At 39.1% G+C, this 27,901-nt stretch overlaps 1 protein-coding gene across 9 annotated transcripts in view; it reads left to right on the forward strand.

The window, feature by feature from the left end:
• IPCEF1 (interaction protein for cytohesin exchange factors 1) overlaps positions 1–27,901 on the forward strand; it is a 206,431-nt gene that overhangs the window by 128,377 nt on the left and 50,153 nt on the right. For 8 of the 9 annotated variants that reach the window (XM_021937715.2, XM_021937716.2, XM_003898020.5 and 5 more), the window contains 4 exons: positions 10,638–10,711; positions 12,197–12,268; positions 19,273–19,331; positions 20,690–20,775. In XM_021937715.2, coding sequence (XP_021793407.2) covers positions 10,638–10,711; positions 12,197–12,268; positions 19,273–19,331; positions 20,690–20,775 — 291 coding nt within the window. The remainder of the gene's footprint in view (positions 1–10,637; positions 10,712–12,196; positions 12,269–19,272; positions 19,332–20,689; positions 20,776–27,901) is intronic. The other variant, XM_021937717.2, reaches the window with a different exon arrangement.

Genomic DNA, 27,901 nt, shown 5'->3' on the forward strand with positions numbered 1-27,901 from the left:
TTTGTGTGTTTTTTAGAGAGACGTCTCACTATGTTGCCCCGGCTGGTCTTGAACTCCTTGCCTCAAGAGATCCTTCTGCCTTGGCCTCTCAAAGTGCTGGGATTACAGGTGTGAGCCATGGCATCTGACCCAGCTGGGGGCATTTCTGCCCCAAGTCCCATTCGTTGCTGGTTGAGAGCTCGTCCCAGGGGGCAGTGATCTCTGAGGACTTCTGTACAGGTGAAAGAGTGGAATAGGGCAGCCAGAGAAGCTTTCCCCCAGTGAGATGCAGGTGCTGGTGCAGGAAGTCTTGCCAGTGTGCCCTGGGTGGTAAGGACAGGGCATGTGTCAGGGTCACTGAGAGTAAGTGATCTCCTTACTGCGGAACCCTTCCCCTCTTCCCCCTGTTGGAGCCTCAGTATCCCCAGAACCATCCTCATTAGCGTAATCAATTCTTTCCTTCTGTTTTTATAATCAATGCCAAGATTCTCTGGGTTCTGTAGGAAACTGGGCCTTTTTTCTAGCCAAAAACATTTACCAACTGTTGTCTATGTAGAATATCTATTTCTAGGTGTTTGTAAGAAAAAAAGTCTCGCTCTGGATCTAAATCTAATTATATTCGTAGGGTAATGTTCGCTAAACCCAAATGCAACAATATTTTAGTAAAAATACACCCCAAATAATACATGAAGAATATAGTAAGTTTACTAGCATTATTATTCTCCAAATAATCTAAAATGTTTTTTCAACCATTAATCTGATGCAAAGAAAAGAGAGGAGAGCTGAGACACAGAAAGAGCTAGTCGGAGGGCTCAGCTTGCAGTGCACTCAGTCAAAACACTTATTTTGCACTTTCGGAGGCTGAGGTGGGCAGATCACTTGAGGCCAGGAGTTTGAGACCAGTCTGGTCAATATGGCGAAAACCTGTCTCTATTAAAAATACAAAAATTAGCTGGGCATGGCAGCACGTGCCTGTAACCCCAGCTACTTGGGAGGCTAAGGCAGAAGAATCACTTGAACCTGGGAGGCGGAGGTTACAGTGAGATGAGATCGCACCGCTGCGCTCCAGCCTGGGTGACAAGAGTAAGACTCCATCTCAAAAAAAACAAAACAAAACAAAACAAAAACACCTTATTTTACATTAATTTCAGGATCAGTCCTTCTCTTTTGTTTCCTTTTCATCCATTTTCCTGCTTTTCTAGGAACTAATAATAATAAATTCTTGGATTTTTTATAGCTTTAACAAATTTTACATTATTACACACATCTGTGTTAATTTCTATTTAGTCTGGAGAAGCTGGTTATAGCTGCTTATTCGCTGTGAGGACAGTGACTCACAGAAGTTAAGTACTCTGCCTGGGATGTCAGAGTATGTGGCTTGCATCGAGACATTAATTCCAAATCCAGGGTTGTTTATTTCTGTGCCATGTGTCGACTACAGATTCTCTCCTTCTCCCATTTCAGTTCCTGAGCCTATTTTAGCTCTGAAGAATTTCTTCAGTCTTGTCTTTAGAATTATTCGACTGTTTGCTGGGTCCTGGTCTGAGTCCTGTCACTTTAATAGTACCACATTGGGGGTTCCCATGGTATAATGCCAGGCTAGCTTGGTGTTCTAGCTTCCAGCACTTGGCATGGGATGAATTTTCCTCTTAAGGTTGTGATCATAGTACTGCCTCACTGGCATATGCTTAGCACTCAATAAATGTTAGGTCTTATTATGTGTTACTCAAGATTATTATTTCTTAAAAGGATTCCAAGCACACTCCCTACCGTGTCTGCTTCTGATATCTACAAGAAAATAAAATACAGACATTTTTTCTTTCTTTTGGAGCAGTGCTTGTCACAGCCCGATGCTAATATGTGCAGCTCTCTGTGATAGTTGCAGAATGTAGACTGTGTTGGTGTGCTAATCTTCACTTTTCCTTTTCTGAAAGGAAGGGGCAGATGAGTTGCAATGCCATGGATGCTATTGTATGGAGATAAGGAGAGAAGCTTTAGATTCTGTGCAGTTTTAGAGGGGAAGAAAGGAAGAACCTACCAAGACTATGTAAAGATGATAATAACATGTCATTGCGAAGAGTACTTACTTAGCCTGTATGCCATGAAGTATGTAAAGTTCTGAGGCGTCTCAGAGCAGTGATTATTTGTGTAGTACTATGTCACCATCTTTACATTCAGTTAGGTTTGTTTCTATTTGTTTTTAATTTCGAGAATTGCTTTTCTTTTTCATGTTTGTTTTTGATTTAAAAAATCAATCATGTACCCGATTCCAAAGTCAAAACTGTAACAAGTTACAACCAAGTTAGTCTCCTTTGCATCTCTGTTCTCTATCCTCTTTCTTCCCCCTTTTCTATTTGTTTTTGGTTTATTTTTCCGTGTTTCTTTTCGCAAATACAGCAAGTGTGTATATTGAGCCAATCCCAGCCTCCTTTCTTACACAAAATTAGCATATTACATATATAGTACTGAACCTTACTTTTTCTCTCACTGTGTCCTAGAGATTGCTGTATGTGCCGTATGGCATTTTTCATAGTTATTCACTGTGTGTGGATACCACGGTGTATTCAACTGTCCCCTGATGATAGGCATTTGCATTCTTTGCAATCCTTTGTAAATACAAACAACGCTGCAATGCACATGTCATTCCGTATATTCTCCAAGGTATAGTTAGGATAGATCCCAGAAATGGAATTTCTGGGTCAATGGGCAAGTGTATTTTTGCTGATTATTATCCAGTTTCCTTCTGTTGAGTTCCATTTTGCATTACCACCAGCAATGTGTGAGAATGACTGTTTCTCCGTAGAACTAGAACTTTTACAGTGAATTTTAAACTATCTTTTCTTCGATCTCCATTTACTTTTACTTTCTATTTTAAAGAATATAATTCAGATTTCTCTAGTGGTCTTGAGTGTGTGTGTAGTGTGAGAATCTAGTGACAACTGTTCTAAGGTGGCATGAGAATGGGCAGTTCAGCTCAGAGTTTAGACCTCATCTGTTTCCAATGCCCTGGGGGTTTTGGGGAATAACTGAGAAAACAATAGATTTACGTGGAGAAATGGAGACTTTTGCAGCTTCTCCTGATTCAGATAGTCATTGGGTAACCTCATTAAATTTGCTTAAGGTAATTTCAAGAATTTCAATTCTACATTCCCTTAAAAACACAAAAGTATATTATAAAGAAATTTTTTTAGCTAATTTTTTTTCTTGAATTCAAGATTCTATTTAAGACCTATAATTTATTTAATAACAGGTTTTAGGGGAGAAAACCTTGCAATGAAAATATACATAGACTCTAAGGTGCCTTCTGATTTCAGAATTATTGAAGTGTAAAGAAATCAAGGTTTTAGAATTAAGGAACTATGGTTTCATTGAAAATAGAGAGAGAATATCACTTTTCATTTTTTAACCAGGAACTACATGACCGTTTCCTATATTACCATTCATCTGCTTCTGGCTTGGTCTTCTTTGACCTACTTAGACTCGGGAATACACGTCACTCTCATTTCTCCTGGTCAGCCTCTTCTGCTTTTCTGACATGTGTAGGTACCTAAGAAGTAATTTTGTATGTTTTCCAAAATACCTGTGGTACAAAAAGGCCAAATGTTATCATGGCAATGAACACTTATTTTTGCATTTAAATTCTAAAATCTGATGTCTTATTTTAGTTAATTTCTAAAAGACTTTATCTTTTTAGAGCAGTTTTAGGCTCACAGCAAAATTAAGAGGAAGGTACAGCTATTGCCCATATACTCCCTGCCCATACTCATGCACAACCTCCCCATCATCAATATCCCCATCTGCGTGGGAGATTTGTTATAATTGATGAGCCGACATTGGCACATCATTGTTACCCAGACTCCATAGTTCATCCTGGGTTCACTCTTGGTGTTGTACATTCTATGGGTTTGGACAAATGTATAATGACATATATTCAGCTTTAAAAAAATACAGTATATTTTCACTGTCCTAAAAAGCCTCTATGCTCTGCCATTTAAATATTAAAATTTAATGTTCTATTTTAGTTAATTTTTAAAAATGTCTGAAGTATGGCAAACATTGCATGAAATATTTGTGTCTCCAAAATTCCTATAGTCCAAGCTTGAAACTATAGTTAAGATTAAACCATGGAGTATTGGAAATAGAAACCTAATTTGGTATCTGAAGTTTGAGCAAATCATACTGAATCGTCAGTGGGATTGTCAGAAGCCTCCTATTTCACCTGCTTCCAAGTCTCACTGATGGCCAACTAGGAGAGATTTAATTTGCATATTATTCTCCAAACTTCCTCTGCACCTCATGTTTTTAAAAACAGCTGTATTAAGGTACATTTTATGTATCATAAAGTTCACACTATTCAAATTTGCAGTTCATCCATTTTTGGTAGATTTACCGAGTGGTGCAACCATCATAATAAAACAGTTTTAAATAATTTTTATTGTACTAATAAGATCCTCCATCCCTATTTACAGTTAATTCCCACCCCTAACCCCAGGCAACCACTGTCCTGCTTTCTGTCTCTATAGATTTGCCCTTTCTGGACATTTCATGGAAATGGAATCACACAGTCATAAGTGATCGCTTGTGTTTCACTTTCACTTAGCAGAATGTTTTCAGGGTTCATCCATGTTTCAGCAAGTGTCAGTGGTTTGCTCCTTTTCATGATTACATAGCATTTCATCATATGGCTGTGTCCTACTCTATTTAGTAGTTGATGGGCATTTAGACTGTTTCCAGTTCTGGGTTATTACGAATAACGCTGCTGTAATGATTTGCACACAAACCTTTGCATGGACATTTGTATCCGTTCCTCTTGGGTAGATACCTAGGGGTAGAATTGTTCAGTTGTAAGGTAATTATATGCTTACATTTTTTAGGCGTGGTGGCTTACGCCTGTAATCCCAGCACTTTGGGAGGCTGAGGCAGGTGGATCACGAGGTCAGGAGATCGAGACTATCCTGGTTAAGACAGTGAAACCCCGTCTCTACTAAAAAAATACAAAAAGTTAGCCAGGTATGATGGTGGGTGCCTGTAGTCCCAGCTACTAGGGAGGCTGAGGCAGGAGAATGGCTTGAACCCAGGAGGCGGAGCTTGCAGTGAGCCAAGATCGCGCCACTGCACTCCAGCCTGGGCAACACAGAGAGAGACTCCATCTGAAAAAAAAAAAAAAAAGAAACTGTCAAACTTTTTCACACTAACTTCTGCATCTCATTTTAACACTTTATTGTCAGAGGAAAAAGATTATAGTTCGTTCATTCATTCATAAAATGTATTTATTTATTTTACATGTACTTATTCTATACCTTATAAATAATATGTATGAACAACACAGTTATTACCTTCAAGGTACTCACAATCCACTGGAGAAGCAGACAAACAACCAGATAACTAAATACAGTAAAAGGAATGTGTTTCTTCTGAATTTAAGACTAGATTTGGAAAGAGAAGTTTGCACAATGACCAAAGGATGGGTTTGATACCTCTGGCAGGAGAACAAGTTTTTTTATTGCATCAGGATTTCGAGGGAAACTTGCAGGTACCCATATAGAACCTGGAGGAAACCTTTTTTTTTTTTTTTTTAAATAGAGACAAGGTCTCCCTGTGTTGCCTGGGCTGGTCTTGAACTCCTGAGCTCAAGTGATCCTTCTGCCTCGGCCTCCCAAAGTGCTGAGATTACAGGCGTGAGCCACCCCATTTGGCCACCTGCAGGAAGCTTTTTAGAAAGTTAGGAATTGAAGAAGAAGGATCTCATTCAACAAACTCATTTTAGTTAATATAATAGGCAACAAGGGATCTGGAGAAGCGTAGGAGGAGGAAAAGGAGGAGGAAGAGAAGAAAACTGTCATTCTCTCAGGATTTGCCCTCTGTGATTGTCATTTTTGAGGCCTTTTTTTTGCAAGTCAAATAAGCAGGGACCATTTTTGACACAAATTATCCGTGATTTTGAATATAACTCAACTGTCTTCAGAGTACAAAAAAAAAAGCTTCTGCTTTTAAAGTGATAATTTCCTGGGGAAACACTAAGATGTTTTCACCCAAACTTATTTAGGCTCCTATTTAAGGGAATCTCAGCTGTTTCACTTATGCAGAAAAGGAATCCACCCAAATGAAGATTTACCGTTTATTTTTTACATTGATTAAATTTAATTAATTTACACTGATTAAATTTAATTAGTTAGTTAATTTTTTTTTTAGACACATTCTAACTCTGTCACCCAGGCTGGAGTGCAGTGGTGTGATCACAACCCATGACAGCCTCGACCTCTGGGCTCAGGTGATTCTCCCACCTCAGCCTCTCAAGTAGCTGGGAATACAGGCGTGTGCCACCATGCTCGGCTAATTTTTACACCTTTGCAGAGATGGGATTTCACCATGTTGCCCAGGCTGGTCTTGAACTCTTGGGCTCAAGTGATCCTTCCACCTTGGCCTCCTTACAGGCGTGAGCCACTGAGCCTGGCCAATTTTATTTTTAGATGAATAAAAATATCACTAAAAGTGTATGTAGGTATGTTACATTTTTGTTGATTGATTTGTGTATTGAGATAGATTTATTGTACTGAAAATGAGTTTTCTAGAAACTAATCATGCCATAAATTGGGTGCTGATTCTAATTCAGCTCCATGGAACTATTGTTTTTTCTTTTTTTATTATTTTATTATTTAATTTTTTTTTTTGTTTCGAGACAGAGTTTTGCTCTGTTGCCCAGGCTGGAGTGCAGTGGTGTGATCTCGGCTCACTGCAACTTCCGCCTCCTGGTTCAAGCGATTCTCCTGCCTCAGCCTCAGCCTCCTAAGTAGCCGGGATTACAGGCATCCGCCACCATACGTGGCTACTTTTTGCAATTTTTAGTAGAGATGGAGTTTCACCATGTTGGCCAAGTGAGTCTCAAACTCCTAACCTCAGGTGATCTGCCCACCTTGGCCTCCCAAAGTGCTAGGATTACAGGCATGAGCCACTGCGCCTGGCCAGAAGTATTGTTTTTCCTTTGTTTTTGATTTTTCTGTTTGTCTTTGGCTAAATGGGGGAGGGGGAGAGATGAAATTGTGAAACTAATCAGGGCTTGATTATAAAGGGTCTAAATCCTCTGCCGAGGCATTTAGAGTTGACCCGAGGGCAACTGGACACCATGCAGGGTATTTAATCAGCACAGTGCCATGAAGAATACTCATGATGTAAAGATTTGCTGTGACTGTGACTGTGATTTGGACACTAAATTTAATGAAAGGGCAGAATTACAGAGAAGGAGAATAGTTTAGGAGACTTTTGTAGTCATTCAACAAAACATTAAGGGTAAGTTGAAGGAGGCAGTAGGTAATGGATGGATTGAAGACCCGTGAGCAGATGCAGCAACAATACAACTTTGAGTTTACGTGCACAGGCACCCAGAAGGGAATGGAAGAGTTGGGGATATCTCTCAGATGTCCTGTTTCGGCAACTGGCTAGAAAGTGATATTGTTCACTGAAGTAGAGAACACAGGAGAAAGGAACAGGCGTTTTACGAAGTAAGATAATGAGTTTGATTTTGGATTTGTTACTCTTGCGGGGCCCATGGGAATAGGCTTACTAGGCAACTGGAAATCTGGGACAGGAGTTCCTGGATTGAATCCCAGTTTGAGATATGGATTTTGGATATATGTAGACAGTGGTGATGCAAGGTATGGGTTTTGGATATGTGTGTACAGTGATGACAGATGAAGCCATGAGGGTGTGTATGATCATCCATAGAGAGTTTTGGAACAAAAAGATAATAAGTCTGTGGACAGAACTCTAGGGAACTCTGACATTTAAGAAATAGACAGGAGAACAAGACCCCTGAAAGAGAAGAAGGCATAGTTAGAGAAAAAAGGGGAGCAGCAGTAATGTGCTGTCAAAAAGGCCACAACAGGAGGATGGCTCCAGAGGGAGACAGCAGCTACAGCGCCACTTAGAGTTCAATTAAGTGAGGACTGAAAACAGTAGAGGGGATTTAGCAACATGGGCGGAGTTTTGGTCTCTACGGTTTCTCTGGAACATATGGAAATGAATGCGAGGAGGAAGTAGAAACAAATGCTGAGTCTAAGTGATTTTTTTCTTTCTAAATTAATTATGGAAATTTACATAAAAACGCCTTACCCTAACATAGATTCTTAAAATTGAGATGAAAGTCATACAACCTAACATTAACTACTTTAAAGTGAGCAATTCAGTGGCATTTAATACATTCACAACATAGTGCAACCTGCTCATCTATCTAGATTCCAAACATTTTCATCACCCCAAAAGGAAACCCCTTACCTACTGAGCAGTTGCTCCCTATTTCCTACTGCCTAGGCCCTGGGTAGCTACCCATTAGCTATGTTCTGTCTCTCTGGATTTCCACTTCTGGATATTTCCTATAAATTGAATCATATGAGAGATGAGCTTTTGTGTCTCGTTTCTTTCACTTAACACAAGGTTTTCGAGATTCATCCACATAGCATGTATTAGTACTTTATTCTTTTTTAAGGCTGAATAATATTCCATTGTATAGATACAGCACAATTAATTTATCCATTTATCTGTTAATGGGCATTTGGGCTGTTTCTACCTTTTGGCTGTTGTGAGTGCTTTGTGAACAGGGCTGCACATGTATTTGAGTACCATTTTTCAATTCCTTTGGGCATACAGTTGAGCATCCGTAATCCAAAAATCCAATCCAAAATGTTCCAAAATCTGAAAGTTTTTGAGCACCAACATGATGCTCAAAGGGAGTATTCATTGGGTTTTGGATTTTCAGATTTGGGATGCTTGATTTGTTTGTACATGCAAATATCCCCAAATCAGCAAAATTCTGAAATATAAAACACTGACAGTCCCAAGCATTTCAAATAAGGGATACTCAGTTTGTAGATCTAAAAGTGGAATTGACGGGACCTAACGTCGTTTTTCAAAACTATACTTTTTTGTAAGGTTGATTGAGAATCCACAGGAAGCACTGTGCATTGTACAGAAAGTTGACTTAGTCTGTATTCTCTGAATACCTTATATTCTCTTTGAGAATCAGCATCCAGTAATTAAGCAGCCTGTCAAGAGAGAAGCTGCATATATATAATATACATATGAATGAATACATATTCATTCTGTATACATACATATGCATAAATAATGTTTAAGAAGAGAGTATCCATTAGAATTAAGTTTTGATTTTTTTTTTTTTTTTTAAGACAGAGTCCCACTCTGTTGTCGACAGTGGAGTGCAGTGGCGCGATCTTGGCTCACTGCAACCTCTACCTCCCAGGTTCAGGCTAACCTCCTGCCTCAGCTTCCCAAGTAGCTGAAATTGCAGGTGCCCACCACCATGACCAGCTAAATTTTTTTTTTTTTTTTTTTTTGTATTTTTAGTAGAGACAGGGTTTCACCATGTTGACTGGGCTGATCTTGAACACCTTACCTCTAGTGATCCACCCGTCTCAGACTCCCAAAGTGCTGGAATTACAGGCATGAGCCACAGCACCCAGCCTTGAGTTTTGAATCTTATAAGAAGAAGGCATTCCAGGTGAAGAATTTAGATGAGTTGAGTCACATAAGAGAGAGAAGATGGGCATAGGGTTGGATGCTTCACCGTTTAATTTTTCCGAAGAAAAGAATGCAAATTGCACTCTAGTTGACAATAAAGGAAAGAGCAGAATGATCAAGTAAACTAAAAGCACCCATGACACTAACTTAATAGCTAGCCGACTTGTAAAATTAAGATTGTATTTTCAAAATCCATTTTTACTCATCTCCCAGTAACCACAGACTCATTTACGTTTAATCTTGTGGATTCTATTTCTCTACTCAGAGACATCAGTGTAGACGCAAGAAGATTTGAATTCTATGGGTGACAAACAATCTAGCTTCATCGTGGCTCAGTTAAACTTTATTTGTAAAACACAGATTAACAAATTCTTAGAGAGGTGGGACAGTGATTATATTTCCTATACATGTTTTTGCTGATGTAAAGTGACATTTATGCTATGTCCTCATAAATGTAATTGTCTTCTACAGTCTTTTCTTTGTAGAAAGAATCCCCAGGAATCAACAATGGGACTGAGGTTCTGAAAGATGTAGCTCTGTGATTTAATCCCCAAGGCCCTGTCTACAGACTTGGGAGGGGAAATAATGTGTGTTGAGTGACTGTTAGCGGTTTTGTTTATCTGAGCTCATTTAAGTCATAACAACCAGTAAGTGGTCGATCCATGATAGGAGTGCAGATTTGCTAACTCCAAAGTCAGGGCTCTGGGCACCATATATATCAAGAATGCTAGTTAGGTTTCTTCCTATGTGCTAGCTGACTAGAGTAGTAGGAATAGAAGATGCTGTGGATGCTGATGGGCTCAGCAGACATAAGACTCTGTTTGGTTAGCTATGTTTTCCACAGAGACAGGAGGCAGATGGAGGCAGGTCCTATGCCTGCCATATGGTGACCATCCCTAAGCTGTGTCATGTCATGTCACTTCTCATGGAAAGATTCTGGGTGGCTTATCAGGAGAACATTAATTTTTCTCATGAACTGTGTATCTGGGACACCTCCATGGTGATTCAGGGTGGTATCTCTTGATTCTCCCTCATTTCATTTATACCATCCCTATTCCATGTATCTCAATACACTAATCCCCAGGATTGATGCATTCATTCCTATTTGTGGTATGTGTTTGTTTCAGGCAGAGAAAGCTGATGGATTTGTCAACCTGCCTGATTTCACTGTGGAAAGAGCATCCGAATGCAAGAAAAAGCAGTAAGTTGTCTCTCATCTTCCACAAAACTCTGAGCCAGGATACTATCTCTTCATGATGTTCACCAAATGATATGGTGATTTAGAAGTGAGTGAAGGTAACATCGGAATGTCTGAGATTTTGGAGCATTATGGGTTGGCACCCTACATAGAAATAGAAGCATTTAACCTCTCATTTTCTGGAATTTTTGTTTTGTGGAGCAGATGGATTTTAAAACCCCCATGAAGCCTTGGCATCGACTGTTGCTGATGACTGTGTCTGTGATGGAATAAAACCCCTCCAGGACTGGCAGGGAGGTCAGATGTCAAGCTTCAGTTCTAGTAAAGAAAAGAACAAGCAGTTAAATAGGACTCACCCGAGTTGCAGATATGCCAGCAAGACCAGTTTCTCTTTCTTAGTTCATGGAGTTAATCAGATGCACCCTTGGAATTGAATTTTCTGAGATGTCTTAAGCTTAGAGATGACACTCTGATCTAATTTAAATCCAAAAGATTTGAGAACTGACAGGGACCAAAAAAAAAATCACCAGCCCATGGTCCTGGTTTTCCTGAGAAGGAAACAGCCCAAAGAGTCTGTGACCTCCTTAGATCTTGTGAGAGGGCTGGCTGTAAACCCAGGTATCTAGACTTTCATTCAAGTGCTCCTCCCATGATAGCAGTCTGCTGTATTTTGCATATGTGACCATTTTCACCTTTTTCTTATTATTTCTTCTACCTTTGACCTCTTTTCCAGTCTTATCCGAAGGGAGCCTTCCTTTTTGTCCTATGTTACTCGTTGCAGCAATTGAGTACTTTTAACAAGATTAGTAAACTGGTGTTAACTTTACGTCTTTGCCTCTGTGGTATGGTTGCACACGTCCAGTGTTGATTCTTGTGGTTTGAAAAGGACTGGCTATTTACAAAAACCCTGACCAGTGCTGTGCTGCAGGACTTCCTGCCTAAAGGTTAAAGTGGAAGCACTTCTCGTTTGTTATCTTCAATGTTTTCTACTTTTCTTTTATACTAAAGTCTATTTCATATTTCTCCTTTACTAACAAAGGGTGCCTTGGATAAGATTTCTGATGTGTTGCTGCGGAGTGGATGTTCCATACCTGATTATTTTCCTATAAAAATTCTTCTGCATATTTGATTGAAAGTGAAGAAATACCTTGCTTGAAGTAGTTGTTCTGGGTATTTTGAAGTGACATTTCTATCACTTTAAAATTGAATTTATTGTATCTTTATAGCAAAGCAGTTAGCAAGTGAGAGGAAAAGAATATGCCTATATATTTTAAATGTTCTGGATATTCTGACATAAAAAATTTACTCTCAGTTCCCTATACGAACTAGAGACTAGACATAGGTATTTAATATTACCAAATTAGTTTTTGTAAATTTATGAAGAAAGCAGACAAGTTTACGAAGCTTATATTTTACTGATTTACTTTCAGACCCATTGTTGACTATAAACACTAATTTTTTATGTGTTTGTGCTTTTCCTCCTTCAAGTGCTTTTAAGATCAGCCATCCACAGATCAAGACCTTTTATTTTGCAGCTGAGAATGTGCAGGAAATGAATGTGTAAGTAGAGGAAACTGGTTAACCCAATCCTTAATGGGAGTATACTTAACTTTGGTTAGGCGTTGGAATTTTAATCAAATGTTCACGTCAATTATTGTTTTATTTATTTCTGTTACTTTAAGGATTAATTTATTTAGCACTTACAATACCTTCGTTCTTCTCTAGTATTTGGAAACAGTTTGGAGAATTACACGTATCCAAGTGACTATTTTAGGAAGAGGCTGTACAGTTCCTCTCAGGGAACCACTAAGTAGAGAAAGGAGTAGACAGAAGTCATTAAAAGAACATGTTAAAAGGAGAATCAGCATCACAAGGAGAGAGGCTTGAAAGTATTATGTAACTGATCTTGCAACTTTCAGAATTCTACATGCAAAATATCTCTATAGCATTTAATATATGCTGTGTGATTATCGTGATGATTCATGTATTTATCACTTCTCCATGTATTGTCCTGAACATTTTGCAAAATGTCTTTGCTCAGAGTACATTGAACTTAAAATTGTAGATCCCTAGCTCCATTTGCCAGGTGGTCTGTGAAAATAAGTGGGTTGTGTGCAGAGTACAACCTGCTCTACACACAGTCAGGTGTGATCACCATAGCTGTTATTCATTCATTCATTTATTTATTTTTGAGACAGAGTCTTGTTCTGTTGCCCAGGCTGGAGTGCAGTGGTGTGATCTCGGCTCACTGCAGCCTCTGCATCCTGAGTCTGAATGATTCTCCTGCATCAGCCTCCCGAGTTACAGGCATGCATCACCATGCCCAGCTAATTTTTTGTGTTTTTGGTGGAGACAGGGTTTCACCATATTGGCCAGGCTGGTCTCGAACTCCTGACCTCAAGTGATCCACCCACCTCAGCCTCCCAAAGTGCTGGAACTACAGGCGTAAGCCACCTCACCTGGTCAGCAATGGCTATTTGAATCAGGCTGTATTTGAGGTGCTGACTGGAGGTATCAGAAGGCATTCTATTTAATTTAGCCATATTTTCAGAATTCTTAGTGTCTCTTATTATTTCAAATGACCAATTGAAAATACGTTTATGGAACGCCTACCACGTGCCCCATTGCAGCAGATGGTGGGCAATGGCAATGAAAAAACCACACATAATTCCTCCATTCATAGAGCTCATGCTTAATCTGTTTTACCTATAATGATTTCCTTGCCTATCTGCCCTATGTAGTTCTCTTTGCTCTCTTGCTCTAGAAACATGAAGGAAAAGAGCAACTGTCTTTCACTAAACATGTGCATGGGCACGCACGCGCGCGCGCGCGCGTGCACACACACACACACACACACACACACACACTCTCTCTCTCTCTCTCCTTCAGTAGCTTTGTCCAGCTAGAAGGATTCTCATCTGTCCCCTATCTTCACCTCCCCATCATCACCCTCCAGGTGAGGATAGAATAGTTTTGTACTGTAGAAAGTTGGGAAGCCCTGTGTTAGAAATAACAAGGCAAGGAACTGACAGTTGAGTCTTCCAAACAAAGCTTTGATTTACTTGGACAAAGAGAGAATTTGTTTCTACCCTTTTTCTAGTTTTAGCTTTTTTCTCCCCTTGGTTTTCTTAAGCATCTGAGAAAAATAAGAACAGATACACGAATGGAGAGGATGTTAAAATCTCCACAACAAAGCTCTTTACTTATTTTTTTTTATTTGCATCAGTTGCTAAATCCTGTTGGTTAGCAAAGCCCTTGCTGTGTAAGTGGGATGTGGAAGGCACAAGGTCTTGCCCACTAGCACTTGGAGCCCTGTGATAGTGAGGTCAGTCCGCCGCTGAGCCTCAGTTCATCCCAAATGGTCCTTTCTGGTCTTGAATGGCAGTGAAACAGTGCTGCCTGCCTCTCCCCTGCTCAATACCTCCTGCTGTCCTGGCTGTTCTTTAAAAGCGCCTTGCAGCTCCAGCTTCCATCCCTGGCCTGTCCTTCCCACTCATTCTGTGACTGATTCCTTGCAAGTAGTTCTCCTCTCTCCAGCAAGAGGTGAGTGATACAGAGTAGCAGAGAAACCATTGATTCTAAGTGCTTTGTTTGTTACCTAGTGAATTGCTCCTCCTACACAGTAAAGTGCATTTTTAAACCAATGAAAGTGTGAGACCCTTCCATGTTTTTCTGAATCGGCTGTATTTCATGCAGGTGTGCTCTGTAAATCCCACATCCCCCTCCTCACTATCCCAGTGTTTATTTACATTTCCAGTTTATTTACCTTCCAATTGTATGTTCTCCCTTTGCAGAAACCTACCTAATGGTAAGTAGAGTTGCATGGGTAGATATGATAGATATACTTCATCCTGTTGGCTGTGAAATCAAAGTCTTTCACAGTTACCATTGTCAAGATCTTATCGCCAGTCTGCTATGAAGATCTGTTCATTTTATTTGAAATTCTTTTGGGGGTTATCTTTCCAGCTGACAAACAAGATGCAAATTGAAATTTGAACTTAAGGTGTCTGGACTCCACGTTTTCGAATCTCTTAGTGACCTTTAGACTCGAAAATTGTCCATCCGGCTAAATGGTCCATTTTGTCTGGGCCTGAAATCTATAATAATTTCTCATGTTTATAATATCATCATAGAGTTTCATTATTCTAAAAACGACTTTTCTAGTAGCCAACAATGCAACTTCTCCCTTCTCCCACAAGATTATGCAGATGACAGAGATTTACTTTGCAATAACACATGAAGAATGTCCCTTCTTACTGATGCAGCCCGTTTAAGCCAGGAAATAATGTATCTGGGTATTACTTGGTAAGATGAGAGGTGTGGGGGAGGGAGTGGGTAGCGTTTGGAGTGATGAGTCCTTGTTTTAGAAGTTCCTCTCCCTGGGCAACTGCATTTCTGGATGGTGACATTTCTCTCAGGGACGATGAAGGGAAATGTAATTAAGTTTAGTAGAAGCTCCGCATGTTCTAGTGAGTCTCAATTTAAAAGTATAGGGGTAAGTAATTAAGGGTAATGAAAGAGTTGGTTTCTCAGCAAAGATGGGAGCTGCCTTTCTCAGACACTGTGGGAAGAATGCTCTTGTTTTGTACATCAATTTCTTAACACTTGTTCTCCTCCAACACACACATTCACGTCAAATTAATATACAACAGACTCCCAGGAAACATCTGTCATTTTCTTTTATGTAAATATAAGTCCTTTTGTGCATCCATCTGCTTCGCCACAGATAGACATTTTCCTGCTGCCATGATGTTTTAAAAAAAAAGTTCTTAGCAAAGAAGGTACTCTAAGCCAGTGGATCCTAGAAAGAAAACAGTCAAACAAGATTCTAAACCATCACCAGTTTTTCACAGCAAGTAACTAACGGTTGTAATGAAAAGGATATAAGTTTTGTGTAAGCGCAGAGAAAAATATTTTCTTTATTGTCAACAGTCTTCTATTTTGCTCGATTTCCATGTTTGGGAAAGGAGCTTAGAAATGCCTTTTCTTATTTCAGACACTCAGGTGAAAACTATTTTTTTTTTGTCTCTTTAAAGAATATTTTGTCTATTTCACTTTTAGATGGTTTTTGGGGGTGGGGGAGAATCAACTTACACAATTATGAACTAATGTATAAGCTAAAAATTGTTATTATGGTTTTTTAAAAGTGAACCATGAAATATGTTGTGTTTTGCCTGGTCAGTTTTAAAAAATGAACTTTTAAATGCTTATTTTAGTTAATAAGACATAAAATGTATTCTTGTTAGACAAAGCAAAAGATTTCCTATACCCTCACCTCACTTTCTAATTCAACTACTCTCCTTAGGGACAATCACTTTTTTTTCTTTTTGGTTTTGTTTGCATTTATTTTTTGCAGAGTTGATGCTCGTGCCGTGAGTTTTTGTTTCTTCAGTTTCTTATGGGACACTTTTTTTTATGCAGCCATCTCTTGTGGTTTAGGAACAATTTCTTCCTTTCCAGCGAGGATCATCTCCATGTGGCAGAGGGAGCTCACATATAAATTCATCCGACCATGAGCTCTGAAAGTACAGTGGCCCATCTTGGGTGTTTCATTCACCTGGATGTTAACGACCAGAGAATCTACATCTAAACCCTTGAATTCAGCATTACTCTCTGCACTTGTAAACATGTGCAGGAAAAATTGAGCATTCTTGTTGGGCTACCAGCCCTGTGTCCAGCCCTATTGTTCGGCCTGTGCACACCTACCAACTCCACCCTTGGAAGGTTGGAATGGTACACATTGTTTCTGTAAAGTGACGTCTAACTTGGTGGCTTTTCATATATGCATACCTTTGATAGCCTAGGAAATTTCACAGGTGTTCTTAAAGTGAACACAAAGATTTGAACCTCTTGATTTGCATGGTTTTATGGGGTTTTCTGGGTCAAGTGAATAGCAAATCATTTTCACAGATCACCTCAGGCCACTTAGAGGAAGAAGATGGTTATCCACTTTTTTTTTTTTTTTGCGATGGAGTTTCACTATGCTGCCCAGGCTGGAGTGCAGTGGTGCAGTCTCAGCTCACTGCAACCTCTGCCTCCCGGGTTCAAGCGATTCTCCTGCCTCAGCCTCCCAAGTAGCTGGGATTATAGGTGCGTGCCATCATGCCTGGCTAGTTTTTGTATTTTTTAGTAGAGACAGGGTTTCAACATGTTGGTCAGGCTGGTCTCTAAGTCCTGACCTCATGATCCACCGGCCTCAGCCTCCCAAAGTTTTGGGATTACAGGTGTGAGCCACCGCGCCCAGCCATCCACTTTTAACAGTAAGATTATATTCTTCCTGACCCTTTTCTATGCATACCAATTCATGGACATACAAAAATATATCGTTTTTGAAGTACGGTGGATCAGGCTAAACATACTGTTCTATGCTTGATCTTCTCAGTTAAGAGCATATTAGGGCTTTCCATTTTATACACATTTCCATTACAAATTTGGAAATTTGTAATTTCGAAGGCACAATTACAGAAGATGAATTTGTACATATATTTGTTCATATATTTTCCAGGTCATTACCAACACCCCCTACCCCCATCTTAGTCCTCTCATTAGCTTCATTATAACAGGAAATTGATAGAATCAGTGTTGATAGAATAAATAATTTATCCATTTTCTTATTAATGTTTTTTCTTTTTGCCATTACAAGCCTTGTTGGCAGTGAACATTCTGCCACATTTGTTTGTGTATATGAAAGTGCGTTTTTGTAGGATTGATATTTATGATTGGAATTGTTGGGTGAAGGGGATGGATATTTAAATTTTTAATATTACCATTGAATTGCCTGCTCAGAATTGGCTGTATCAGTTTTCATGTTCAATTCAATAAAAGGTGACAATGCTTCTTTTTCTATTTCCTGCTAAATACTTGAAATCAATAATATTTTAAATTTTTTTCCAATCTAGTGGTGAAAATATTTTCTTGTGTTTGAGTATGCGTTCTCAAAATACTATTGAGGCTGAGAAAAGTTTTTTTCACATGTTGTCTAGCTATTTGATTTTTCCTGTAAATTTCTGTTCCCTTATTTTGCCTATCATCCTATTGAGACTTGATACACATTTTTTGGGTTCCTATTGCACATCTGGGCTCTTTACTGGTCCAATTTTAAGTGGCTACTAAGGAGTTTGTGATTATTATGGTGCTGAAGGTGATTTCTTAACAAAGGCTGGAGCTCATCTTTGTTCTTTAGAAGCTCCTATTTTTTTTTTGTTTGTTTGTTTATTTATTTATTTATTTATTGAGATGGAGTTTCACTCTTATTGCCCAGGCTGGAGTGCAATGGTGTGATCTTGGCTCATTGCAACTTCCACCTCCTGGGTACAAGCGATTCTCCTGCCTCAGACTGCCGAGTAGTGAGATGACAGCTCCTGCCACCACACCCACCTAATTTTGTATTTTTTTTAAGTAGCGACGGGGTTTCTCCATGTTGGTCAGGCTGGTCTTGAACTTCCGACCTCAGGTGATCCGCCCGCCTTGGCCTCCTGAAGTGCTGGGAGGCATGAGCCACTGCGCCTGGCATTGAATTTATTATATATTTTCTGTTGAAAAATAACAGGTACAACAAGACCATGGCAGGTTGAGGGTTGCATAAGGATTCTTAACTATCTGACAGTTACACAGGTGGGAAGGTGCAATATTTGTGGCTTAGTGCAAGTGTAGCATGCTGAATTGTTCATGGCTTCTTCATGGTCCAGTGCAAGACTAGAAGACATCAAAAGCATAGATGAATTGATAAATGCATAGCATGGATTTTCACTGTCTCAAAATAAGTACAGAAATAAGCAAGATCTTCCCAGTAAGTGGAAGATTATAGAGTTAGGAGTATATGTCATAGATACACTTTGTGTCCCAGCTTTTAAAAATTTGTGTTTCAAGATATCTTCCTAAGTAAACCCTTGAGAAGGAACTACAGTGGTCTGCAGTGATAAGCCAAGTTTGAGTTTCTGTCTTGTTCTGTTTTTGTTATTGATGTTTAATTGGAATTCATTGCCAGTAAAATGGTAAATACGACATTTTCAATTTTTACGTTACATAAAATTCTTCAAGGAATTAACATTTTTTCTAGTTTAAAAATATCTGTCAAATTCTAGCCAGATTTTTTTTACTGATTGACATAAAAATATTCCTGGATTAAACATGGATGATCTTTTTCTAAATTTTTTCTAAAATAAACTGACATTATTAAGACATTGTTAAGAGTAGCACCCAGTAACTTTAATAGCCAAGTTACTAAATCCAGTGATAAAGGATTTGATGCTTGCTAAAAATTTCAAATGCACAATTACAGAAGATGTATTTGTTCACATATTTGGAATACCTAATTTAGCTGCCATCATTAACCAAGTAAGTAATGGGCCACCTCACATCTTACCTTACAAAAGATACCTTGAGTATGGAAAGTATTGTGAAACCAGAGGCCTTAGGTTTCGATGGCACAAACTTATGCTGTTTCTGGAAATGTGCAGACTGATGGTAGAATCATCACCTAATTTCATAACAAAGTTTGGGGGAAGGTGATTGGGTGGGGGGCTAATCTCTTTGGTCAACATTTGCTTTCTATTTTATTTTAGGTGGTTAAATAAACTTGGATTGGCTGTAATCCATCAGGAATCCACTACAAAGGATGAAGGTATGTTCTATTTTAAATTTCTGAAAATTTAGCAAGAATATTAGAATAGGTTGAAACAGGGTGAAAAAACAATGTCAAGTTCTATGTATAGTCTGATCCTGAGGAAACATGCTTTGGCATTTAAAATGATCTGAAAATATGTGGAGACAGACATATTCACACAGACTCACCAACATGGAATAGAGCTTCCCATGCTGGCTATGAATGCTTTTCACACTTCACCCACACTCCGGCAGCTGTGGGCTTCATGACATCTCAAACAGTCACTGATGCAAATGTTTAATTGCTCCACTTGTGGAATTCTTACTCATAGACATGATCTCGTCATGATCTGGTCAGATAACTTTCATCCCACTATTTCCTCCCTGATATTTTAATATTTCCATCAGATGTGTGCTGAGACTAATTACCCTAAGATTGTACTAGGAACCTGAAGGTCATATTGGGACACAGGCCATATTTTTAGCTCAGTTGGTAGCTTTCAGGGTTCGAAAGCTACAGGAGTCTAATTCTTAATGATGCAATTGCACCTTGGTGTTGAGAAGAGGGAGGATTTAGCTGCCAGGGCCACCAAACTCATAGTCTTTCTGAAATGCTCAGACCCCAAAAGGGCTTGGGAATTGGAAGTAGGGAGTTATATCTTCTGATACAAAATCATAAAATCTTAGAGTGAGTTAGAAATGGGAAAGTGGCAACTTCATTTGAAACAATAAAGGGGTACAATGCAATACCCATGAAATCAGTTGTGTCCTAACCATTTTCTTGGTCCTCTTTTCCATAAAATAAGCACCCATTGTCTATTTATAGATTGTGAGTTAGTACAAAACTACACACAAAACTTCTCCTTGTCCTGGTATGTAAGGCCTTCTATGACATGGCCTCTACCACCTTCCAGCTTCGTTTTCTGCCATATCCCATAGGGTTCTCCACATACTTGGCCCAGCCTGCTCCCTCAGCCTGGGACTTCCCTTCACAATTTGTGCACCATTGATGATTTAGTGATCCTGCCAGTTTCAATTCACTGTGATTCCTGTGATCAAAATTACCACTGATTTTGTGCTCTGTTGGTATTATGACTCACACCTCTTTTGAGGAATTATTTTACTTTCCCCAAGCTACTGTTTGTCTTCTTCCTGCCTATTGGATGCTCTTTGAGCTCAGGAGCCCCGAACTGGCCATTTGTTTCTACCTCTTATGTAATTCCTTTGCACCAGGTAGTTACCAGGTGGATATCATTAGATATGAACTTTCTGAATTGGATTAAAATTGCAATAGCCAGATGGAGATAAACCTCTGCTTGCATTGTGGAATAAGCGATGACAGCGTTAAAGCATTAAGCATTTTCATTTTTGTTATAGAATGCTACAGTGAAAGTGAACAGGAAGATCCTGAAATAGCTGCAGAGACACCACCCCCTCCTCACGCTTCCCAGACTCAGTCTTCGGTATGTACTGACATAAGTAGTCTGTTGGTCATCGATCAGATGCATGGATGTCATTTCTTCCAATTGGGTAGGAAGTAGCTTGACCAATAAATTTTTAGAATGGGCTAAATTAAGATACCTGCCGACGAGCAAGTGCAATTTTCAGGGTGCTGATTTTGAGCCTTCTCCATAGCAACCCACTGGTATGATAAACTTGGTTTATTTGTGTGTGACCCAAAGATGTACCGTACTCAGAGGATTCATGAGGACGCAAAGGGCTTCTAGGTGATAGGCCGGTGCTTGCAAAGACTTGTTTGACAGTGTTTATTTATGTCCTACTTTTCCTCGGGAAGAATTTAAATGCCTTGCCTATGTGCATGTACTATAGCAATGCAAAATGAACTTAGGATGAAAAAACAGCAGAAAGGAAAAAGGAGAGCCAGAAAGAGAGCAGGAAGTTGGGAGTGGGGTTAGTGCATTAAAAGTGCACATGGAGTGATTTGTGTATTCACTAGAGAGGAATTCAAATTTGATTCTAAGCTTTGGAAGCACCAGAAATAAGTTCACATTATTAATTAACGTGAAGTCTATGGAGAGTTGCTTCCTATTTGGGTGCTCTTAGCATTACGATAATGGCCCCGAGAAAGGGTCATACAATGATCATTGGGGAAGTTGGTTTATGGTTTTTACACCTACCATGTACTAGGACGTATGTAGGTGCTTTCAATGTATAAACTTAATTCCCCAAGCAACCCTGAGAAGTAGTATGATTTAATTTGCATTTTATTTAATGCATTGCGTTTAATGAGGCCAAGCACCTTCTCATGTTTGTTAGCCATGAGAACTTTCTCTTTTGTGAAGTGTCTAAGTCTTTCCTACATTTTTAGCTGCTTCCTCCTCCTCCTTTTTCTTTATGAATGATAGGATTTCTTAATTTATTATTCTATATATTAGTCCTTTGTCAGCTATAGGTTGGTGCAAAAGTAATTCTGGTTTTTGCCACGAAAAATAATGCAAAGCACACAATTAATTTTGCACCAACTTATTAAAAGTGAGCAAATCTCACTTTTAATCTTTTTAAAACTCTTCCACAATTTCTCTTTGTAAACACATGTTCTTGATTTTAACATGTCAGATTTATCCATCACTTCCATTGCGGTGAATGCCTTTTCTTCCCCCTGGTTTCAAAAATTGTTTCCTATCCTAGGTCATGAGAAAGTAGATATTCCTGTCTTCATTTCACGGTTAAGGAAACTGAGGTTCAGACTGAGGTTCAGAGATGTTGAATGGCATGTTCAGATGTCCAGTGAGTGCCTGAGATGAGAATCCCAGTCTGTTTAGCTTTATAGGACCTGCTCTTTCTACTGAACCATGACATCTGTCCATCATAGACCCAAATGATGACAGGTTCTGACAGTTTACAGTAGCTCATTCACTTACCAGACCTTTTCTGCCAGAATTTCTGTTCAGTGTGATAGTTTTTATCTTTATTGTGTTTTGCAAGTTCCTGGATTTAAGGTATTATTTTGATTGTTTAAATAATGACCTCTACTGTTTTTCTCACACTGTAAGTGGAGAATTGTGGTCAGTTTTCTAATTTATTTGGCTAGCAGCCAAGAAAAGACATAAATATTTGTTGAATAAGTGTTTATTAAAATATCTGTTAAATATGATTAGCCAAAATTAAGCAAGATACAAATACAATTAAACTTTGAATATGGTAAAATTTAGAACAATTTTTGAACTACATTTATAATATTATTCTTTCTCAATATATTCACAGCTTCTCCCTAGTGTAATCCTTCTTCTTTTTAAAAATCAATTTTGGATTTTAGAAAAGGCTTTTATTTTCTTTATATCATTCAAACTTAATGATATTGTCAGACCTTACAATGTTTCCCAGCTTTTGACAACTTTCTGGTTAGATTACCCTTTAATGCTTCTAAAGACATTATCAACTTTGTGTTGAATAGGTCTTCAAAAAATGTTCCTTGTTGTTGATTTAAGAGAGGATTATGTCTTTTTGCTAAGTTTCTCTCTGTCTCTGTCTTTGTCTCTATGTCTGCTTCTGTGTCACTCTCCTATTTTAACCTGTGACATGCAAATGTTTAGTTGTTCTCCCTCAAGTTCATTCTCCCTCACACTGTGCCCACCAATATACCTCTTTTATGATTATTTAGTTGTAAAATACTGACACTTTCAGTTTTATAATGGCAAACAAGTATCCCAGGTTACTTTGCTACGAGAATTGTCAGGCATCTAGAACCCACCCTGGTGAAATAAAAGCAACCGAGTAGCCATATCATGGAGGGCCTTCTAGAAGTCTCCCTGGTGAAATACAGGCAACCAAATTGCCTTCTTAGATGATGGATCATGGCTCAATTGCATTATATAATGACAGTCTAACCTGATGCACAATAGAAGTTCAGGGAATAATTGATTTAAAACAAATAAATGAAGGGATACTCATGAGGCCAGTAAGTTAGGTCACTGAACTCAGAAGGATCTTTCAATTTTCTCAATCATCAATCAAGTGTTATTTTTTAGAAGTTCTAAGTTGAGCATTTTTTGGCAGGCCATTAATGCTAACATTTTCTAAAGAAATATATTGGAAATAGTCAGATAAATGTTGAACAGTTAGATTTTTTTTTTCCCCTTAGCAACAGAATGTGTTCCTCCTGCTCACATATTTCCCAGGCAGATTTTGTTTTTGTTTTCTCTTGTTTCTGAAAAACAGACATGCAAGGCACTTGGTTAAACTAACATTTAGGCTTTTTATTTAAGCAGATGAAATTTAAAAAATATATATAGTAACTTTTTTTTTTGAGACACAGTCTCAGTCTGTCACACAGGTTGGAGTGCAGTGGCATGATCGCAACTCACTGCAGCCTCACCCCTGGCTCAGGTCATCCTCCCACCTTGGCCTCCCGAGTAGCTGGGACTACAGGTGTGCACCACCATACCTGGTTAAATTTTTGTGGAGATGGGGTTTTGCCATGTTCCCTAGGTTGGTCTGTGGCTCCTGAACTCAAGCGATCCACTCACCTTGGCCTCCCAAAGTGCTGGGATTACAAATGTGAGACACTGCACTCAGTCATAACTCTTATCCAGAAAGTGAATTGAGCTAGTGTTTGGCCCAATACAGTATAGGCTAGCGATGACTCAGGTATACAAGCCTAGGGGCAAAAATATTTTTTTCCCAAGTTTTTGGTTAAAAAATTATTTTGGGTGATGAACTTTCATTTCGTGATAATGAACTCAACAGTATAAAATAATACTATTTTGGAAAATTATCTCAAAAAAATTAAAAATCTTGAAAATATTTAATTCAGGGTCCAATCATTCTAATTGCTATAGAGTCAAGATAAACAATGAAACCAGTTTGGATTTCTGCTTCTAATGGGCTGAACGACATTTCACAAGATAATAACATATCAGGAAATCTTCCCTGAGTGAAGAAGAGGCTTTTATGTTATGTTCCTTCTTCTTCTGAAGGCTTCAGAGGGGTGATAGTGGAAAGAACATCCATTTATTCTCAAAGAAGTTGCAAGTGGGCAGCTTTTAATGGGCTTACTGAAAGGGCTCCAAGTAGATGCGAAACCTTTACTTTCACTCTGAAAGACAATCTGTAGAAATCATTATCTGTGATTCCTTTAGTTTCACAAAAGAGCAAAAAAGGAACCAGCTTTCCATTTCAAATCTGATAATTTTATAAGCTACAAAGTGAGTTAAGAGCTATAAAAGTCACTTTTTTCCTTCAAGTTTAATTTTAAAAAAGCATCATGAGGTAACCTGGTCTATGCTTCTGGGCATATTCATTCATTCAGCAAGTATTTATTGAGAGGCAGAGTTCTAAATACTTGGGACACATCAGTGAATAAAGTGGACTGTGATTCATGTTCATCATGGAGCCAAACTTCTAGTTGAGGGAGACTGTTAATAAACAATCCACGTAATAAGGAAAATATATGCTACGTGAGAAGGTGGACTTCAATGAGCCAGGATGTGCTGGGGTAGATACTGGGTTGTGGCAAAGAATAGAGGAGCCAGGACAGGCCTTACTGAGAGCTAAGATCTGAGCAAAACCTTGAAAGGTGGTGTGAGAGTCAGCCAAGTGGATATTTGGGGGAAAAGTTTTCCAAGCAAAGGGAACAGTGAGAGTCAAGGTCTCCTTGATGTGTAGTACTGCAGGGAGCCCTCTGTGGCTGAAGCGGGGTGAACCAAGATGAGGGTAGTAGGAAATGAAGCCAAAGCATAGTGGTGGCCATGTCGTGGAGGGCCTATGGACCAGTTAAGGACTTTTGACACCTGAGTTGTTTAGGCAGACTTTGAAAGGTTTGAGCAGAGGAGGGTGCAATCAACTTCCATTTCAAATGCAGCCCTCAATCTGCTCTGTGCAAAAGACTCCGGGAGGTTGGCATAGAATCAGAAAACTAAGAGAGAGTATACAGTAAGGTATTGCGAAAGATGGTGGCGATTCCATCAGAGGATAGCAGTGGGGTGGCAGAGAAATGGAATAGTTAGATTTTGAATCCATTTGGAAAGTAGATCTTCAAATAGGCAGATCAAATATGAGACAAACAGAGGAGATAAATATTTATAATCCCAGCTTCTAGCAGCTTATGCAGATTATTTCAACATAACAATCCTCACATTTTGATGTTTTTCAGAAGTAGTTTTTTAAATACTGAAATGAGGGGAAAAATCAGTTAAAATAAACAAAAGAAGCAATAAGGAAAAATAAATCTTGCAAACTGTGATCCTTGGGCAGCGACAGAGGAGGAAGTCAAAGTTTTCAGCAGCCCGAGGTGGTGTATGGCTTGAGCCCCAGAGTTCAAGACCAACCTGGGCAACATGGTGAAACCCCATCTTTACAGAAAAAAACAAAACAAAACAAAAGTTTAAACACAGAGGTGAAATTAATTTTGGAAATTCACATTTAATCTTAACAGGACATCTTGAACAGTTGTCTGCCAAAGTCATTTGATTCTTCAATATCTGTACTAAATGAAAGAACAGAAATGCAAGTGGGTAGTTGGGTGAAAAAGGTAGAGAGAAAAATTCACCCTGTCTCCTCAAGATTCAAGAAATGATTGTAAGCCATATGGTTGAATATCTAACTGATTTTAAGACTTGGCTAAAATTTGTCTTTATATTTTTGCCTCTGACTTTAACAGCTCATCTTCACGGCCTGCTCTCCTGGCAGTCAGTCACACAGCCTGGTGGCTGTCCCCCAGCCTCTCTCCTGCCTTCTGCTCCCACTGCCTAGTTGAGGCCCTCATCAGCCCTGGCCTGAGTTATTGAAATAACAGGCTATTTTTCTTTCCCTGTCTCTAGTCCCTCTCTTTCTCTCTCCTCCTAAAAACCACCTCCCAATTAGTCTTCCTAAGATGCAGTTCTGATCACATTGATTCACCTGCACAAAAACTTCCAGTGAATTCTCATTGCTTCTTAAATTACCTCCCGAGTCTTTGGCTTGGTATTCAAGGCCCTTGGGCTGTCTTCAGACTGCCTTTACGGTCTTGCTGCTGATTTTGCCTTTGTCATCAGCCCAACAAACGGCCTGCTGTTTCCCAAAAGCGTTCCAGACTTTCCTGCCATTGCACCTGTAGGTATAAAGTTTCTCCACTTGCAGGACCACTTGCCCCCGACTCCCACCCCAATCCCACCTTCTAAATGTCTTTCAAAATGGTAGCTTCGGATGTAGCTTCCTTCATGAGAGCATCTCTAGTCCTCTAGGTCAGGGTGATTCTTCCCTCTTCTGAACTCTCTGTATTCCTGTAGTGTTTCTTTCTTTTTTTTTTTTTTTTTTTTTTGACAGTTTTTTCATGTTGTTATCATAATCTGCTTTTTATTACAGATTTTGTATATCTGGTTTATTTCTCTAATTATTACATTCTTAAAGTCAGAGCCAGTGCCCGATATCTTCTCATTTACCCACATCATTTATGACTGTGCCTAGCACACATTTGAAACTAAATAAACATTTAATAGTCGGATGGGTGAGCGAGTCATTACTGAGACCTCATCCACAACCCCCACAAATTTCTTGCTCCATAAATATTTTCCCATGTGAATGAGAAATACACTATTTTCCACTTGTCTGGTGCTTTTGCATGGCTTTCAGAAGAATGATTTCATTTGACTCTCACAGAAATCTTGTATGAGTTTTACAAATGAGGAAGTCAGGTTCCAGAGAAATAAACATAGCTATCATAGGTAGCATTTGCAAGCTGCTTATGTTTCATGAAGAATATTCTTTATGGGATATCATTTGCCCCTCTTGATACATTTGAGTTAGGCAGCTGATAAATATTTTTGTGTATTTACCATGTTTCAGGGACTGTTACCAATATGGGGGTGCCATGAAGAGCTTTTGAGAATAAAGTCTCCTGGCATCTCTTAATAGCCAAAGTAATCCTCTGGTGAAAACCTCAGATGTAAACCATTAGTTTCAGGCCTAGCAGCAGCTGGGGATGGCTGCAGCATAGCCAGGTAAAGGGGATCTGGGTAAGTTCGTAAAGTGTCTGCTATTGTAATCCTAGTTGGAGGAACACAAGAAAAGGCATAGAGATACAAAACTTTATGATGTGTTAGAAAGGAAGGAATCATCAAATGTGATAGCATTTGATTTTAAGTGGCAGCCTGGGGTAAACAAAAATGGAAAATGTGCACCTTGTCCTAATTGCAGTTTATTCATTGTCCTCTAAAATATTTCTGCAACACACAGCCACTCATATTCAGCAGCATATACACTAACTAGTTAGCTAACTAATTAAATAATAATACCTAATAAATTAATGTGTTTCTTTGTGTATGTATGTTTTTATTTTGAAACAGAGTATTGCTCTTGTTGCCCAGGCTAGAGTACAGTGGTGTGATCTCGGCTCACTGCAACCTCCACCTCCTAGGTTCAAGTGATTCTTCCGCCTCAGCCTCCCAAGTAGCCTCCCAAGTAGGGATTACAGGCATGGACCACCATGCCCGGCTAATTTTTGTGTTTTTAGTAGAAACGGGGTTTCACCATGTTGGCCAGGCTGGTCTTGAACTCCTGACCTCAGGTGATCCACCCGCTTCGGCCTCCCAAAGTGCTGGGATTACAGGCATGAGCCACCACACCTAGCCAGTGTTTTAGTAAAGCTGTTTT

The sequence above is a fragment of the Papio anubis genome, chromosome 6 (assembly GCF_008728515.1).
Source record: "Papio anubis isolate 15944 chromosome 6, Panubis1.0, whole genome shotgun sequence".
Classification (NCBI taxonomy): domain Eukaryota; kingdom Metazoa; phylum Chordata; class Mammalia; order Primates; family Cercopithecidae; genus Papio; species Papio anubis.